The sequence below is a fragment of the Lemur catta genome, chromosome 7, assembly GCF_020740605.2.
Source record: "Lemur catta isolate mLemCat1 chromosome 7, mLemCat1.pri, whole genome shotgun sequence".
Taxonomy (NCBI): Eukaryota; Metazoa; Chordata; class Mammalia; order Primates; family Lemuridae; genus Lemur; species Lemur catta.
Genome location: NC_059134.1, coordinates 72,528,977 through 72,546,081, shown reverse-complemented (window position 1 = coordinate 72,546,081; position 17,105 = coordinate 72,528,977). Strand labels below are relative to the sequence as shown.

Genomic DNA, 17,105 nt, shown 5'->3' with positions numbered 1-17,105 from the left:
ATTTTAAAAATTATTAATCTGTATCTTTAGGACCGAGTGCTGAAATAAAGTTTGAATTTCTCTTGAGAGAACAGAGGGTAGTAATGAAATGAAAAGGTTATGTCTAATTTTTCTAAGGGTGCTTTTAATTTACACCAAGAATTTGTAACTCACAGAATGCGATAAGGGGACAGAACCGCCTCTATCTTTTTTTTTTTTTTTTTTTTTTTTTTTTTGAGACAGGGTCTCCATCTACCGCCCAGGCTGGAGTGCAGTGGCACAATCATAGCTCACTGCAACCTCCAACTCCTGGGCTCAAGCGATCCTCCTTCCTCAGCCTCCCAAGTGCACCCAGCTAATTTTTTTGTTTGTTTTTTGTAGGGACGGAATCTCACTATGTTGCCCAGGCTAGTCAGGAACTCTTGGCCTTAAGCGATCCTCTTGCTTTGGCCTTTCATATCCCTGGGATTACAGGTGGCCTATCTTTTGTGGAGTATTTGCCTTTGAATCCATTTTCCATAGAGTAGCTTGTGGTGTTTGTTTTTAATGTAGCTTAGACTATGCAATAGCCCTGCTTTAAACCCTTCAATGGCTTTCCATTACACTCAGAATAACCAATTTTACCACAATCTAGAAGACCTTCAGGATTTGTCCTCCTACTCCAAATTCATCCCAGGATACTCACCACACTCTTTTCCATCTAGGCTTTCTCTTTGCTCAGGACTTTTGGCTGTTCTCTGTATCTGGAAAGCTCTTCTCCCATCCCTTCTCAAGGGTAATTCCTCATTTTCAGTTTTGGGCATAAATAGCACTCCCTCTAGCGTTTCTTAACCATTGCATCAACTACCACCACTTCGTCTCCTATTTCTCTTACAGCACTTTTCTCAACCAACTACCAACCAGCAGATTGGGGTGGTCCTGTGCCACCACTTGCTTGTGTGCTTCCACAGCAGCCTTGTTTATCACAGGGCTGGGAGACACCCTGCTGGCCTGCAAATTCAAGCTCTACACCTGCCTCAGGCCCCTGGTGGCCAAGGAAGTTATCATCATCTTGGTAGTGATGAAACTCCCATGCTAGGTGAAGAGAACTGGATCTTCATCCATACTTGCCCAAGTATTCCAACCTTCCTTACCTTTTTTTTCTTTTTACTTGATTGCAGTAAATATAGGAGAGCCAATTGTTTTTCTTTACTCTTGTATATTGCAACATCTACCAGAGTAGGCACTCAGTAAAGAATTTTGAAAGAACATGGCTTTGAAGTACTAATAGTTTTATTTTGGGAACATGGGCTTTAGTGGGGTAAAAAACATGGAATGACCATGAGCATTCTATTTGCTTCTCCACTAATCGGCAACTTGTGTGCGATGGGGCTGAGGCCTGCTTAATCCACTTCCCAGGGTTAAGACAAAAAGCACCGGCTCCTTGCAGAGTTGGCCTATTCCTTGCCTGGGGCAGGAAGGTACAGGTGAACCTAGAACACTTGTGCCAATAAATAATGAAGATTTACAAGATTAAATCTGAAAATTCCTTTTAAATTAATTGAATAAATCTATTTCACTTAAGTATTATTCGGTCATGTTGGTACTGACTAATTTATTATGTCAAATAATATGAAATTAATAAATGCAAATGTTTTTAAAAAAAGACTGAAGATGCCTCAAAGTAATGAATAAATAGCAGCTTTATGACTTTGTATCTTAATATAATGAATTAACAGAGTAGTCACTGTTCCAGGTTTATTTATTTGATGGTTTAGTTGGTGTGACATTTGGACAGTTGGTTGCATTGTTTAAATGTAGATCTTTCTTTTTACATCATATGGCAATGTACACTGATACATATAGTACACAAAATATGATCCTTTAGAACAGTTATGCACAATGACATGCAATGTTGGATTTATACATTGGATCCCAGGATATGACTGATTGGGGAAAAGGTGGACGAGGCATACTGGGTGAAGGAACCAGAAGTTATATAACACATGGTAAACACACATCTGGTTCAAAGGGCAACTGCAGCATGTGCAGCATTGGCAGTGGTGCTTTAGCAGTGGTGGAACTATTTTCCATTAACCAGTTTAGGGTGACACAGGGTAAGGACCGTCCATTGTCAGGATATAGCTGTAGGGTTTACGAACCATTCCCATTTCTAACTTTAGGACACTGATGTTTTTCCCAGGCTATCTTAATAGTACGGCTTTAATCACAGATCAGATAAAAAGGACAACATGCATAACCTCCAACTAAAATCCTGTTGTAGCCTAGACAGTGAAGTGGTGTGACATTTGAAGACTTTAAAATTGCAGCTCTTTTTGGATCCCCCAAAGTGTATCTGCACTCTTCTTCAAACGGGCCTCTTCCTCAGCAGTCAAAGTCACCTTCACGACGTCTGAGATTCCATTCTGTCCCAAGATGCAAGGAACACTAAGGAAGACATCATCCTTTATTCCATACAGACCCTGAAGACAAAAAGAACATTTTACATTTTGTCTATGCATTTCAGGGCTTCCCAAGACTTACATTCTCTACAATTATGAAGCTTACTTAATCCAACTTGATAAGTAAAAATGCCTTTCCAGATGTTCAGTTATAATGTAATGAATACTATAAAAGAAAGTCAGTAAAATAGCAACGATAACTCTAAGTTGAATGTGATTTCTATTTTTCCCAATGGAAAAATAATCTATTTCTTTTATAGTCCTCTACCTACCTCAACATAATTGAATTAGAGCTTTTTAGTCAAGTTATCAAGTATCTATGTGCTGACCAGTCCCAAGTGGACATTAATCCTAAAGCTCAACCATTTCTTTCCAAAAATGAAAGTTGTGAGTATATTAATTGATTAATTTACTGATTGAGGGATTATTATATTAATCTAATTGCTTTCTCAGAAGAATCTTTTTTTAAAAACCAGGGAGTGAAGCATTCAAATACAGCATAACACATAAGGCAGAAGGAAGCTCATCAGTGAGGCCACAAGGTGAGGGTGTCAAATACAGAATAACACTAGACCTACCTTAATCATGGTGGAAATTGGATGCACACGCCTAAGATTCTTCATTATACTTTCTGCCAGATCTGCCACAGACAGTCCAATGGCCCAGGATGTGTAGCCTTTCAGTTTGATCACCTCATAAGCACTGTAGGGGAAGAAAAGGTAGGGAAGGGCAGAAAAAGTAAGGTAAGAGAAACAAAGTCAAAGCTTTCACCAAACACATGCTTTATAGTAAATAGTTCCACAATGTTGCATTACGTACATAAGAGTAACATCTATACCAGGATATTATGTACAGGGATGTTCAGAACAGTACCGTTAGTTATAGCAAAAACATGGCAACATGTCCAATACCCTCTAACAGGAGAATGGATAAATTGTGATATATTGATACAATGGAATATTACACAGCTGTCAAAACAAATGAACTATAGTCACTTACAACAAAATTGGATAATTCTTAGAAATATAATAGTGGGTTTTAAAAAGTAAATCCAAGATAACACATAGCATATTTAACTCAGGATTATCTCAAGTGGGAATGTAAAGGAGACAGAGGGATCTATTTGTTTTATAATCTTCTACCTACCTTGACAAAATTGAATGAAAGTTTTTTAGTCAAGTTATCAAATATTTATATGCTGAATAGTCCTAGTGGACATTAATCCTAAAGGTGGTAGGAGAAGCACAGAATTCACTTATTTCCAAACAGTAATTCTGATTCAAACAAACACTATAGTTAGTTGACAGCTACTGTCAGTGTTTCTTGGGTTAGGTGGTGGGTTCACAGGTTTTATTTAATTAAACAAATACAAATAAGGCCAGGCATGGTGGCTCACGCCTATAATCCTAGCACTCTGGGAGGCAGAGGCGGGAGGATCGCTCGAGGTCAGGAGTTTGAGACCAGCTTGAGCAAGAGCCAGACCCCGTCTCTACTAAAAATAGAAAGAAATTATATGGCCAACTAAAAATATATAGAGAAAAAATTAGGGCATGGTGGCACACACCTGTAGTCCCCGCTACTCAGGAGGCTGAGGCAGTAGAATTGTTTGACCCCATGAGTTTGAGGTTGCTGTGAGCTGGGCTGATGCCACGGCACTCTAGCCTGGGCAACAGAGTGAGACTTTGTCTCAAAAAAAAAAAACAAAAAAAAAACAAATACAAATAAGAGGGACATGCCTAGACCAATCATGAGAATATGTCATGAACCAAGGAGTATGATTCATTATTTAATTCTATAAACCTGAGGTCTATAATGTGACCGCATAGGTAAATAATGACACCAAGATGAAATCTTCCCTATTTTTAACAATTTCAATAGTTAGTAATTATTTATGTTTTTAGTATAATTATGAATCTAGATGGACCTTGCTTACAACTTTATAATCATAGCTATGTTTCTCTTCATAAAGACTATAGTAGAAACTTAAAAGATCTTATTCCTAACTGAATGAATCAATATGCTCTTAAAGACTGACTCCCAATATGGTAGACTTAATCTACTTGTCTTATTATAATAGTTTACAGTATAAGCAAAGAAAGATTTACCAGACTATAGAGAATTATCGCATTAAAAAAAACAGACTTTATACCATCACGTAGCAGATGAGGGTGTTTATGGCAAAAAACTCCCCAGACTTTAGCATTAATAAATGTCTATAATTTTTCGTATCTTGGCTCATTGTGTGTGTGGTAGGGGAGAGAAACTAAGTTTTTATTTCTCTGGGATTCATTATCTGTAATTGCTGGGTTGTATGGCAAATCCATTTTAGTTTTAAAAGATCTGCCAACTCTTTTCCAGAGTGGCTATACCATTTTACACTCCTACCAGCAACATACGAGCAATCCAGTTTCTCCGCATCCTTGACAGCATTTGGTGCTGTCGCTATTTTTTATTTTAGCCATTCTTTCTTATACACCTGTTTTATAGTATGACTTTTAACAAGGCTTAAGAAAACAAGTTTTCTCTCTAACAAAAGTACTCAACTGCAAATGCTATTAAAATTTTAATCTTTTAAATAAAAAAAATTTAATCTTCCATGTTGCCAAATTATGAGATCTATTACCTCTCTACCACCTGTTTGTGAACCTCTTTCCACTGTTCCTTATCTTTATCAGTGCCTAAATCCGGGTGCAGATTCTTCAGGGAGACACCAGCAACATTCACTCCACTCCATACAGGCACTAAAAGAAATAGTATCGAAGACACTTATTTTCATGCACCAACAGACTAGTAATTGTGACCCCTTTTTCTAATCCTCTTCTCTGCAGAGGGTTACCCCCTTTTGGTAGATGTAAGAGTATCACCGATGTAGTCCTTACTCACATTTAGATTAGATTTTCATTTATTCATTCACTTTTGATAAACCCTTAGTCTCAGAGATGTTCATTTATTTAGGTTACATAAAACTAAGACTTTTTACTATATTCTCACCTATTTTTCTAACCTATTGGAATGTTTAATCCATATAAATCTGAAATATTAATTAATAGGGGGAATTTTCTTGGTGGAAGAAACTCTGAGAACACTGCACAAATCGTAACATCTTTCAACTGTGATAGTAATATAATTTTTTTCTGCACTCCATTTGGATTGGCTGACCTTTTCAGTACCAGTCAGTTCAAGTCTATAAACAGGTATGATATTAAATGACTAAGGTCACCAAGAAATATAGTCTGAATATGTTCACGGTAGGAAAAGAAATATAATTCCCCATGTCATAAAATGTCATACAAAATGGCTAAAATTTTCTTCTTCTTCTTCTTTTTTTTTTTTTTTGACTTTTAAAAAATCTGTGTTGAATAAATAACTTTAAGGAGGATGGTGGGTAAAACACTTCAACAAATAAATCCTTGAGAATGATCACCATGCATATGTTGCCTCTTCTCTACCCAATTAAAAGGATTTCTTCAGAGTAATAAAAGAAAGGTTACATATCCATTGTTTGTTTTATTTGCCAAAGTAGCACCACGAAATGGTACAAAGTATCTGAACGGTCTTATTTGAAATCTAGCTAGTAAGGTGCTTCCAGCATCATCAAATAATTAATAAATCTAGAGAACAGAGATGTAAAATTAAGCAAGCAAATTACATTAGGAAGCACTTTGACCTTTTCTCCCCCCTTTCTTTATAAATTTCAAAATATTAAGTGGGTACAAATGTTTTTGTTACATGGATAGCTTTTATAATGCTTATGTCAGGAAAATGGCTAAAATCTTAACAATTCTTAGCATATAATTATACAAAAATGGTAGATTTCAGGAAACCATTCTACTTTGACTAATGGATTTCTGATTTAGGCTGGAATTTAATAATGAAATGCCTGTCAATTTTTTGTGTAATATTTTTGAAAACAAAATGAGAAAATAACTCATGCTTACCACTGGAGTCTCCATGCTCCCCAAGGACCCATCCATGGCAGCTTAATGGGTGAACTCCCAGCCTCTCCCCCATCAGGTAACGGAACCGGGCTGAATCCAGATTGCAACCACTTCCAATAACACGGTTTTTGGGAAAGCCACTTATTTTCCAAGCCACGTAGGTCAAGATATCCACTATAAAGAAAACATTTAAACAGAGATACTAGGTGAATCATTAGAGAATGATTGGCTACTCAAGATAGATGGTTCTGTATGGATCTTGATATTGGGCATAACTAATCAATATTTTTATGAATATTTTTAAACCTCCATACTATGTATATCAAATCCATTAAGTATTCAAAGAAGTGTAGTTTTATGAAAATAAACTGTGTACCAATTAAGAGAATAACAATTATTTGTAAACTTATCCCTTATCCAAGATCTTTGGTGAGTAATTTTAAGTTCCAACTGTATTCAGAGGCACTGTATCCCCTTTAATGTTTTAAAATTAATTACTTTATAAAAACACAAACCTATTCTCAGGAGAGAAATGAAACATGATAAATAAATGAATCAATAAACATGTGGATACAGAATATAATATATACTATCAGTTTTACTATAGCTCATCTATTTTTATGCAGTTAAGTCTCACCTGGATTTGAAACAATAAGCAACTTGCAGTTTGGGCTGTATTTCACAACGTTAGGAATGATGAATTTAAAGATGTTCACGTTCCGCTGGACCAAATTAAGACGGCTTTCTCCCTCCTGCTGACGTGCCCCAGCTGTGACAATAACCAGCTTGGAGTTTGCAGTTACATTATAGTCTAGAGAAAAGGGAAACAATGACCAGATTAAGGCCGCTAACAGAAATTTTTAATCTAGCCAACCAAAATTTGTTCCATTAACTTGTGTTTTTAGTTTCTTTTTGGGGACAGGGTCTCGTTCTGTCACCCCAGCTAGAGTGCAGTGGCGTCATCATAGCTCACTGCAACCTCAAACGATCCTCCTGCCTCAGCCTCCCAAGTTGCTGGGACTATAGGCATACGCTACCACGTCTGGCTTACTTTTCTATTTTTTGTAGAGATGGGGTCTGGGTCTTGCTCAGGCTGGTCTCGAACTGCTGCCCTCAAGCAAGCCTCCTGCCTCAGCCTCTCAAAGTGCTAGGATTACAGGTGTGAGCCACCACGCCTGCCCTCATTAACTTCTTATATGGACAATTTCATCAGTGTTTTTGTGTATGTGGCAGATAAATGCCACTAATGCCACCTAGACTCCTCCTTTGGTTTTTAGTTTTATTATTGTGGCCTCTTAAATGGAAGAAGAATATGTCAACACCTTCCTTGTGGTCTAGTTTCAGTCACATTGTCATTTTATATAACTACAACTGTGGGGAGCTAGAAGGAATGAAGTTTATAGTTTGATTCTCATATTAATTCCTTATACATTCCTCAATTTTTTTACTATCTTAGCTCAATGCTCCATTTCTACTTAACTATTAATACTTAACTATCATCCTATCGGCCTAGGGACAGGCAACTTTCTCTTTCTTTGTTCATTTTCTTTTTCTTTCTTTTTTTTTTTAAACAGAGACTAACTTACACTTAAAAAGCATATTTTTGCTACTAGATACGCTGTAGCACAAGACAGTTAACCCAGGGATGAAGATGATGAAGGGAGTAATTTATTAGGTAAGTGGCCAATGATTTTCAAGTATAGTATCAAAACATACTATTTGGGCTGGTACTAATAAGTGTGAAAGGGTCAAGCCAAGAATATCTGCTGAACAGGCTCATTTCCCCTATTCTTAACTTTGTATTACATGTGTGAAAGGATTGGGGGGGTAGGGAGGAGTAAGGATACTTAAGTATTTGAAGCAATGTGGTTAAATATAGACCTAAGGTTTGGAGCTTTACTCATTACATTCTAATTCAGATGCTTTCCATCACATGGACAAATTGAATCTCCATTTAAACCATTTACTAGAAACTGAAATTTTGCTATCTATAGGCACCAATGCAAAATTATTCCCAGGCTCTCCTATCCTCTATAATAAAGAGAAAATCTTTGAAGAGCTAAGATTTTGAGCCTGATACTGAACTTAAGTCTAGCATGGACTATAATATAAACTTGTTGATGTCAACCTTTGCTGGAGACGATTTTTGGTGTTCTAAGGAAAAGACTGCCATGTTGGAGATCCATCATCTCTCCCTTCAGTTTGTCTTCAATGACATCAACAAGAGCAAGCTCATCTGCCAAGTCCTAAAAGACATAAAATCTTTAGTTAAACGGGAAATTGATACTTCTAGATTTTTGGAAGAATATGCAAAATTTCTATATTTCTGGCATAGGACCTTATTAGTACAGTATCAGGATATACTTCAAAGTAGAGGCAGGCCCACACTTAAAAAGCCGACCCCACACACAACACTGACCCTCTCTTCAGCCCTATTTCCCCACTGGAGCAACCTCTACAGGAGTTCTACCAAAACTGGTGTGAACGCAGAACACTGGATTGGCAGTAGTTAGAAAAACTTCCAATTATGTAAAACTGCTCTATTTACTCTCTCAAATTCAGTTTTACACACTGATTTTAAATACATGATGTTGACTAGTATTGAGACTTGGAATTAAAAAGCAGTATTCTGGACTATTCTCTGGTTATTTCCATATATGGACCAATACTAATAGTTTTGCATAAAGATAGATTTGTGCATTGCATAATATTGGCAAAAAATATCCTTGCAATTGAACCTATAAAAGTTTGTAGGTGCATCTAGGACCAGGAGCCACCAACAATAGCTTTCATACAAATGGGACATGGTCTGTTGTTACCAAAAAAGGTTATTCTAGCTGCAGATCTACCCTGAAATCAAGTATAAGTGATCTGACAGGTATTCTTACCCACACCTGAGTCAGAAGCCATCACAGAAAAAGACCATTCATAGGTGTGAGGGAAACAGAAGGCATTAATTTCTGATCCAATGAGTAATGAATAAAAGTTGGTGTATTATGTGGCCTCTTCTAAGAATAATAGAGAGCAATCTATGTTGTTACAACCTTTGCATAGCTCCTTTTTGCCTTTAGTTCCTTCTCACTTCAATCCATTTCTATTCAGAACCCAGAATTCATTATTTTGCTCTTATTAGGAATTCCAAATCTTTGAACTTAAAATATTTTAATATTATAAGCCACCTCAATTTCTTTTTGATATAAGCCAGGTTCAAGTACTGTAATAAGACGTTCTTTTTTCACAAGTTCTTTTTTTTCTAATTAAATTTTAGCTCCATAATTGATAACAAAATTGCCATCCAAGGCAGGAGGGACAATGGGGTTGGGTGGGAGGAGAACTTAAGATTTCTCACATTAGTATGATTTTAATTTTACCATATATATGTGTCATTTTCAATTCAAAAATTATTTTAAAAGAGTTTGGCTCATTTAAAGGCAGGGACCCTTCCTTTTCATTGGTAGGCAATCCACGCACATTAATATGTAACAGTAAATTTTAGGAACTGGGTCTCAAGCCTGACATCTTGACAGTCCTTTGATACTTATTAATTTCAGATACCCTTTCAGTATATTATGTCTCAAGTTTGTTTCATGTAAAGTTCTCTGAATGACTGCATGAGCCTAAACATTTTTACATACAGTATAGTAATAGGATTCTCAGGAAGGGAGTGGAGGAGAGGGTAGAGTCAAAGTATGTGCTTCCTGAGTGGTCGACTCTCACTTACCTTCATTAAGATACTGATGGCACAGGCCATGCCAACAGCACCAACCCCAACAACTGTGATCTTATTCTGGGGGGTCTGTTCTTCCTTTAGAAGATTATGAATCAGCTGATCCTTGAGAGTTGCCATACTGGATTTGGAACCAAAAGCAATCTACAGCGGGAAAAACATTCAGTGTCACTGCATCCTTTTTAACGTTTATTAACCAAGAACTGTTCTCAGAAAAGCTTCCTTTTGAGGGTACTTGCCACTAAAAACACAAGAGATGACTAAAAAGGGGGAGGAAAAACATGTAGCTATATAAGAGCTGAAAGGCCTAATGCCAGATTCCGATCTGTCCGGGGGTCTTGGTGTGAACGAGCTCACCTTGGTGTGGAAAAATAATATGGACGTCTGGGTGTAAGTATAGCCTCCGGAGGGCTCACTCATCTTGCTTATTTACCCCAAGTGGGGCTGGCTTTTCCTCAGGCAAGATCACAGTGAGCCGCCCACCCAGCTGTCCTTCAGCCACTCAGGCTTCTATAACAAATACACTACCAAGCCCCTTATGCAAAGACCAGAGATACATGCAAAAAAAAAAAAAACCATTAACGGCCACAGGCACCACCGCAAGGCAGAGGAGCGCGCTACGAGCTCTGCGCATGCGCCGCCTCTCCTCGCCGCCACCCCCGAGAAGCGGCGGCGATCAGACCAGAGGCGGAGAGACCTACACCCCGCCCAGATCGACACCCTTAGCGCGCACGAGCAGCTCGCGCGCCTGCGCAATCCAGAGCGCCGAGGGGCGATCCAGTGCCCAGTGCGCTGGGGCGGAGATGATAGCGGCCTCTGGCCATTGGCAGGTCGGCACTAGGCCAGAGGGCGAAAGCCTGAGAACCCCGGGGGGTGAGCCCAGGTAATCGGGAGCTGTCCTGCTCAGTGGGTCTGAGGGAGGCAGCTCGGATTCAGACTTTAGATTTAACCAGAGGCCCAAAGCAGACACAGGCAACGTGATACCCGCTGGCAGCCTCCCTTGCCTGGCGCGTGGCCAGAGCTGGACTTTAACCACAATATCAGGAACTAGGGGCTGTTAACCAAACGGAGGGAGTGTAGCTCATGCTGTGATCCTTGTTGCAACAGCGTGAAGCCCAGTATGAGGAAATCTTTTAGCTTCAGGGAGTGCAGAAATAGCTGCAGAGGGCCTGAAGCATGGAGCCCTAAAGTTAATGGAACCCTCGAATTCCAGAGCCGGGGAAAGGGCTTTCCATTCTGTTAACCCAACCCTGCACTGCATTCACTGGAGGGAATATCACAGGTTGCATCCCCAAAGCATCATGTCTAGTTTTAGCACCGTCCCAAAGGGCAAAAATATCTGAGAGGACCTCCAAGCAGGCAGCCCAGAGTCATCAAGCTAGAATCAGGTATCTCCTTACAAATCACTGCTATTTCTAGACAGCCTTGTAAGGTTCCTGCAGCCTGGCAGGGGGAAGGGAGCTCCTGAAGAGACCCGCTGGCTTGACCAAAATCACAGCCCTTGGCTCCAACGCTCCCTTCAATGTAGGGGTGGAAGGAGGGTGCATCTAGTGGCAAGAGCCATGCAGAACAGGGTCTGCTACGCACTCATTGGACCTTAGACATCCCCCCCTCCAAACTCTCTCTCAGGTTTACGTTTTCTCTTTGTTAAAAGGAGGAAGGAGATGGAACCGGATAATCCTACTCTCAATAGACCATCTCAGGTGGGGGAGGGCTGGGTCTCTGCCTGCTTCATCTTTGCATGCGCTGAGCTTTGCGCGGCCCTGGATAAACCAACAGCTGCTTAATGTAATTTACGCAGAAGGGCCTGATAATCTTCAGGCAGCAGCAGCCCCATGCAGCTCATCTCTCGAGCCTCCCACGGGAAAAATGCAAACCGCACAGCCGTTTTCCAGCTTCCAGGAACCCGCCCCGGACAAGCCGAAGCTTTTTTTTGGCTCAATGGGCTCCAGAAACCCGACTTCGAATTTTGTGCCTTTCGCCGATTTTGAGCCTAGCGGTATCCCCCACCCTTTGGACCTGTCATTTCCTTGTTCTTCCGCATACACCGGGCTTTCGACCGCAGGTTGGGTGTGGCCATCTCCTCCTCCCCTAGCGCGGCCAGAGGCCACAGGTCCCGCTTAGAGCAAAAACAGAGCGCAGCGGGCTCCGAACCCACACGTGGCGTGGGCCACCGCGCAGAGGTTTCGGGACTCTGCTTCTGGGAAGCGACGTCTACACTTCCCGGGAGCAGGGACCCCTTTGCTAGCAGCACCCGGCCAGCAGAGCCCAAGGCAGCTCGCTTTCCCTCCCCCCGGGCGCAGTGCGCGCCGGGCCCGACCGTACCGGGAATGCAAGTCGGGCGGGCGTCGGAGGTGCGCGGCAAAGATGTCCGGACTCGGCGGCAGCGACTCCAGCACTCTGCGCGGGGCGCGGGAGGGGCCTTAAGAGGAAGAGCTAGGCTGACGTCAGTGTGGGGGGGGAGCCAGGCGGACGTGCGGGAACCCACGTGTGGGTTGGGCTGGGGGCGGACGCCGAGCCTGGCCGGGCGCTCTGGAGGCCCAGGCGGCGCGCGCAGCCAGACGACCCACCCGCCGGCCGCCCCACGTGCGCCAGGACATCTAAGGGGAAGCCCTGCAGCCACGTAGGCCCGGGCTGGAGCCACGGGCTGGAGGCAGGCAGACCCACCGTTTCCTCTTCCGTAAAACGTGGAGGGCAGCCTCAGAGAAGGCTTGATCTGTTCCTTCAACTCTGTTTCCCAATGCCCACAACAGCTTCCGACACAGAAAGGCATTCAACAAATAGTTGTTGAATGAAAGAGAATACCTAGCAAGGCGTCTGTCTGTCCATACCTAAATCTGAGCGATCTCCAAAACTTGACGCTGCTTTTCCCCTGCCGCTAAGCCTTCCAGGTCCCACAGTCACAGCGAAGCCTGGCAGGCTGGGTGACTCAGGTCACATTTACATCCATGCCTGCCCTGCCTACTGCCCCACCCACGTGTCCCAGCCATACCCAAGAGCTGTGGGCGTTTTGCTTTAACATCTCCCCATATCCCCCCACCTGCCCAGCCCTGTAAACTACCATCCTACTCTTTATGGGTTCAATTTTTGTGTTTTGTTTTTTTTTAACATGTTTTTGCCATTATTCATGCAGGTTCCTTTGCCAGGCCTGCCCTCTCCCTCCATTGCTTTAACTTGTCCCCCCGTGCTTCGGTGCTCTCCACGGGGTATAATAAGAAATATATTTGGTAAGCCCTTGAGTTTACCAAAATTTCCTGGTTTTTTTCTCTGTAATAGAAGTGTCTTTTGTTATTCATAATGAACCCCTTTTCCCTAACTCCTGAGTTTATGCCCATGTGTCTGCCTAGGTTGGGGCCCCAGGATAGCCTCAGGATGGGGCCAGTCATTGGAAAGAGCAAGTGATTGGAGAATTAGAGAGTTGGAACCTTCAGCCCCATCACCAACCTCTAGGAAAGGGGTGGAGGCTGGAGACTAAGCTCAATGAGAACTCTTGAACAAGATTTGATGAGCTACCAGGATGCTGAACACTGGAGTTGCTCAGAGGGTGAAGCTCCCAGAGAAGGCACGGAAGCTCTGTGCCCACTCCCCCATGCCTTGCCCTATGCATCTCTTCCATCTGGCTGTCCCTCTGTATCCTTTGTAACATCTTTTATAATAAACCAGTAAATATAAATGTTTGTCTGATTTCTGGGAGCCATCCTAGCAGATTTTCAAACCTGAGGAAGGGGGAGGGGGGTCATGGGAACCCTGATTTATAGCCAGTTGTTCAGAAGCATAGGTCACAACCTACTACTTGTTTTTCATTGTTATTTGTTTGTTTTGGTTTTTTTTCAGTGGAAATCAAGCAGAGGGTACAACTTGCTACTTGTGATTGGTGTCTGGAGTGAGGAGCAGGCTGGTGGGACTAAGCCCTTAACCTGTGGGATTTGATGCTGTCCAGGTGGATAGTATCAGAACTGAGTTTTAGAACACCCAGTTGGCATGTGCCTGGGAATTGCTTGGTGTGGGGGAAAACCCCACACATCTGGTCACAGAAGTGTTCTGTGTTGAACCCAGAACAACCAACCCACACAGTTGGTAGCACGCTACTCTCTGCTCCTACCACACTGGTCTGTACGTCCTTCAAATCAGCTTGCACTACAGGTGTGTGGCTGTGCTCCCCTACCAGACGGTGAGTCCTGCTAGGGCACGGATGGGTCTACTTCCTCCCTGAACCTCCTCCAGCAGCTCAATGCCAGCTCTGAGAAAGATTCATAATTGCAGGTTTCTTGGTTCAAAGAGAAGACTCCATGCTCAGCTCCGGAAAAGCAGAGCATCTCTCTAGTGTGTCCTAACAGTTTTCCCATCACTCTAAGGAGGCCCTGAGACCTGTGCTCTCACCTCAAACACACAGCTTGGGGGGCAGGGGTGTGGAGAGCCACTGGTTCTCAGGGTGCCTCAGGCAGCGCAGATTGCAAGAATGTCTCCTGTTTCCTCATCTTTGCAACAATGTCCTCATCCAGTCAAGCCTAGGACCCTGCCTGCCTATCAATTGTGACCACAGCTGCTGGGAGGAAGGGCACAGGAGGCAGAGAGGGGAAGTTAGCCTGGGGAGACAATTAAGACTTTTCCCCTGGAGAGCCTGGGGCTGGGAGCTCTGGGATGACCTGCGAAGATAAACTAGGTAGAGTCTTCATTCCGCTAACTTAAGACACCTAACAATGGCTCCCTCCAAGCACAGCTTCCCTCTTCTTATGCAGAACAGCCACTAGTTGACTCCACAAATATGAATTTAAAAGTACCATTTACTGAGCACCTGCTATGTGTCAGGCAGCAAGCAGGGCAATCCCCATACTCATCTGCACTTTAGTTCTTGGGAGCAGGCATAATCATCTCCATTTTTCAGAGAAGGAAACCAAGTCTCAGAGACGTTAGTGACTTTGCCAAGGTCTTGCAGCTCATAAGTGCTGGGACTCTAACCTAGGGCTGAGTGACTCTAAAGCCTATGATTTTATCTCTACAGGATGTTTCCCCCTACCCCAACCCTTGCAAAGGACACGAAATTATCTAGGAGGCTTAAGCCAGTCTCCAGCTCAGAAGAGGCAGTGGCTGTCAGTGGCTGCCTCCACCTGCCTGCTTGAGCCGAGACATTGGTCTTTTCCTGCCCACAGGCTGGGACTTACACCATCGGTGCTCCTGGTTCTCAGGCCTTTGGACTTGAACTTGAATTTACACCACCAGCTTTCCTGAGTCTCCAGCTTGCAGATGGCAGATCATGGGACATCTCAGCCTCCATAATCACATGAGCCAATTCCTCGTAGTCAATTTCTTTATATATAGTCTCCTATTGGTTCCGTTCTGCTAGAGAACCCTGACTAATATCGTTCAAACAGTAGAATTGCTATACTAAAGCCAAAGCAGAATGTGGAATGCATGCAACAGGCCAGGAAACTGTTTCAGAGGGCAGAACAGACCTCTCAATCTGACCAAATGATCTTTGGGTATGGCCTCTTCAAAAGGGAAGATCCCATAAGGAGGTGGTTTGACCAAGGGACAGGCTGGCCTCAGAGAATGGGTGCTGCTCAGCCCCCACGGTAAGATATTCCTAAATGAAGCCTGGGCACAGGACGGCATCCACCCAAAACACAGAGCTAAGTCATTTCTTCATTCAGTATTTGTTAAACTCCCCTGCAGTAGTTCTCATTGCCCCCAGAATAAAACCTAAACACCTTAGAAAGGCTCAGCAGGTCCTCTGTGATCCAGTGCTCATATCCCCTCTCTGGTCTTACCTCCTATTTTCCTTCTTGCTTCCTATATACCAGTCCCAAGGTTACTCACCATGTTCCCCAAATGTGCCACGTACTTCCCCACCTCCAGCCTTCCAGCTAGGCAGTTCCTTCAACCTGAATGCATCTCCCTTGTCACCTTCCCTGCCCACCGGACCACCACATATTCAGAGCTCAAGTGCTGCTCCTTGGATTTCATATTAAATTAATAGGTATTGCTGTGCATCTTTCTCTCACTAGATTGTAAGCTCTGAGTGGAAAGAAACTTTCTCATTCATCTCCTCCAGCACATACATTTCTTTGTTTAACAAATGGGGTTTTTTGTTATTTTTATTTTTGAGACAAGAGTCTCCCTCTGTCGCCCTGGGTAGAGCGCAGTGGAGTCATCGTAGTGCACAGCAACCTCAAACTCCTGGGCTCAAGCAATCCTCCTGCCTCAGCCTCCCAAGTAGCTGGAACTATAGGCACGTGCCAGGATGCCCAGCTAATTTTTTTCTATTTTTAGTAGAAACAGGGTCTCACTCTTGCTCAGGCTGGTCTCGAACTCCCGAGCTCAAGCAATCCTCCCACCTCAGCCTCCCAGAGTGCTAGGATTACCAGCGTGAGCCACCGCACCTGGCCAACAAATGTATTTTGAATTAAATGGCTGCTACATAAAGGAACTTTGCTAGGTTCTGGGGATTCAAAACTAACAAGACAAATTTATTAATATTAGCCTTCTAGTGCAGGAGACTGACAACATCCCCCTTGATAGTCAAAATGCATGAGAGAATGTAACACTGCCACCAAAGAGGTAGAGAAAAGTGCTCTGGCATTCAGAGGAGAGAGGGCCTTTGGGCAGGGATACCAGGCAAGGCTTCCTGGAAGAGATAGCATCTGAGTGGGGTGAGAAAAAGATTTCAATTGGTAAAGATCAGGTGTTGAGAAAGCAGAGAACATAGCATGAGTAAATGTACAGAGGCAGGAATACAGTGTGTCTGCTAAATCATTAGCCTCAAACACCAGGCTAAGAAATTTGGAGGGTAGGGAGGTGTTTGGTTTTTGGTGGTCAGTGGAAGTCATTGAAGTTTATGGAGAATGATAGAGATAGGATGAAAGTAAGGTGCTTGAGAGGTCACGGAAAGGAAGGCACCTTGTTCTGTAATAATATACAACATATACATATACAACATGTACAGGCCATATGCAGTTCCAGCCACATCCAAACAGAACATACACTTCTCTGACACAAACTTACACAGCCCCGCGGCCCCTC

General features: G+C 42.7%; 1 protein-coding gene across 1 annotated transcript; it reads right to left on the bottom strand.

The window, feature by feature from the left end:
- Positions 1 to 1,702: 1,702 nt before the first annotated feature.
- LDHA (lactate dehydrogenase A) lies at positions 1,703 to 12,507 on the bottom strand. The gene is made up of 8 exons (XM_045557647.1): positions 12,411 to 12,507; positions 10,080 to 10,229; positions 8,487 to 8,604; positions 6,996 to 7,169; positions 6,359 to 6,532; positions 5,044 to 5,161; positions 2,999 to 3,122; positions 1,703 to 2,441 (listed from the first exon to the last, which is right to left on the bottom strand). The coding sequence occupies exons 2-8, from the start codon at positions 10,203 to 10,205 to the stop codon at positions 2,277 to 2,279; spliced, it is 999 nt and encodes a 332-aa protein (XP_045413603.1). The 5' UTR covers positions 10,206 to 10,229; positions 12,411 to 12,507; the 3' UTR covers positions 1,703 to 2,276.
- Between the last annotated feature and the right edge of the window lie 4,598 nt (positions 12,508 to 17,105).

Coding starts and splice junctions, on each gene's coding strand:
- LDHA (XM_045557647.1), bottom strand. CDS start 10,205: ATGGCAACTCTCAAGGATCAGCTGATTCATAATCTTCTAAAGGAAGAA. Junction 7,170..8,486: donor AAAAATCGTCTCCAGCAAAG/GTTGACATCAAC, acceptor CCTTTTCTCTAG/ACTATAATGTAACTGCAAAC. Junction 5,162..6,358: donor GGAGCATGGAGACTCCAGTG/GTAAGCATGAGT, acceptor TATTTCTTTTAG/TGCCTGTATGGAGTGGAGTG.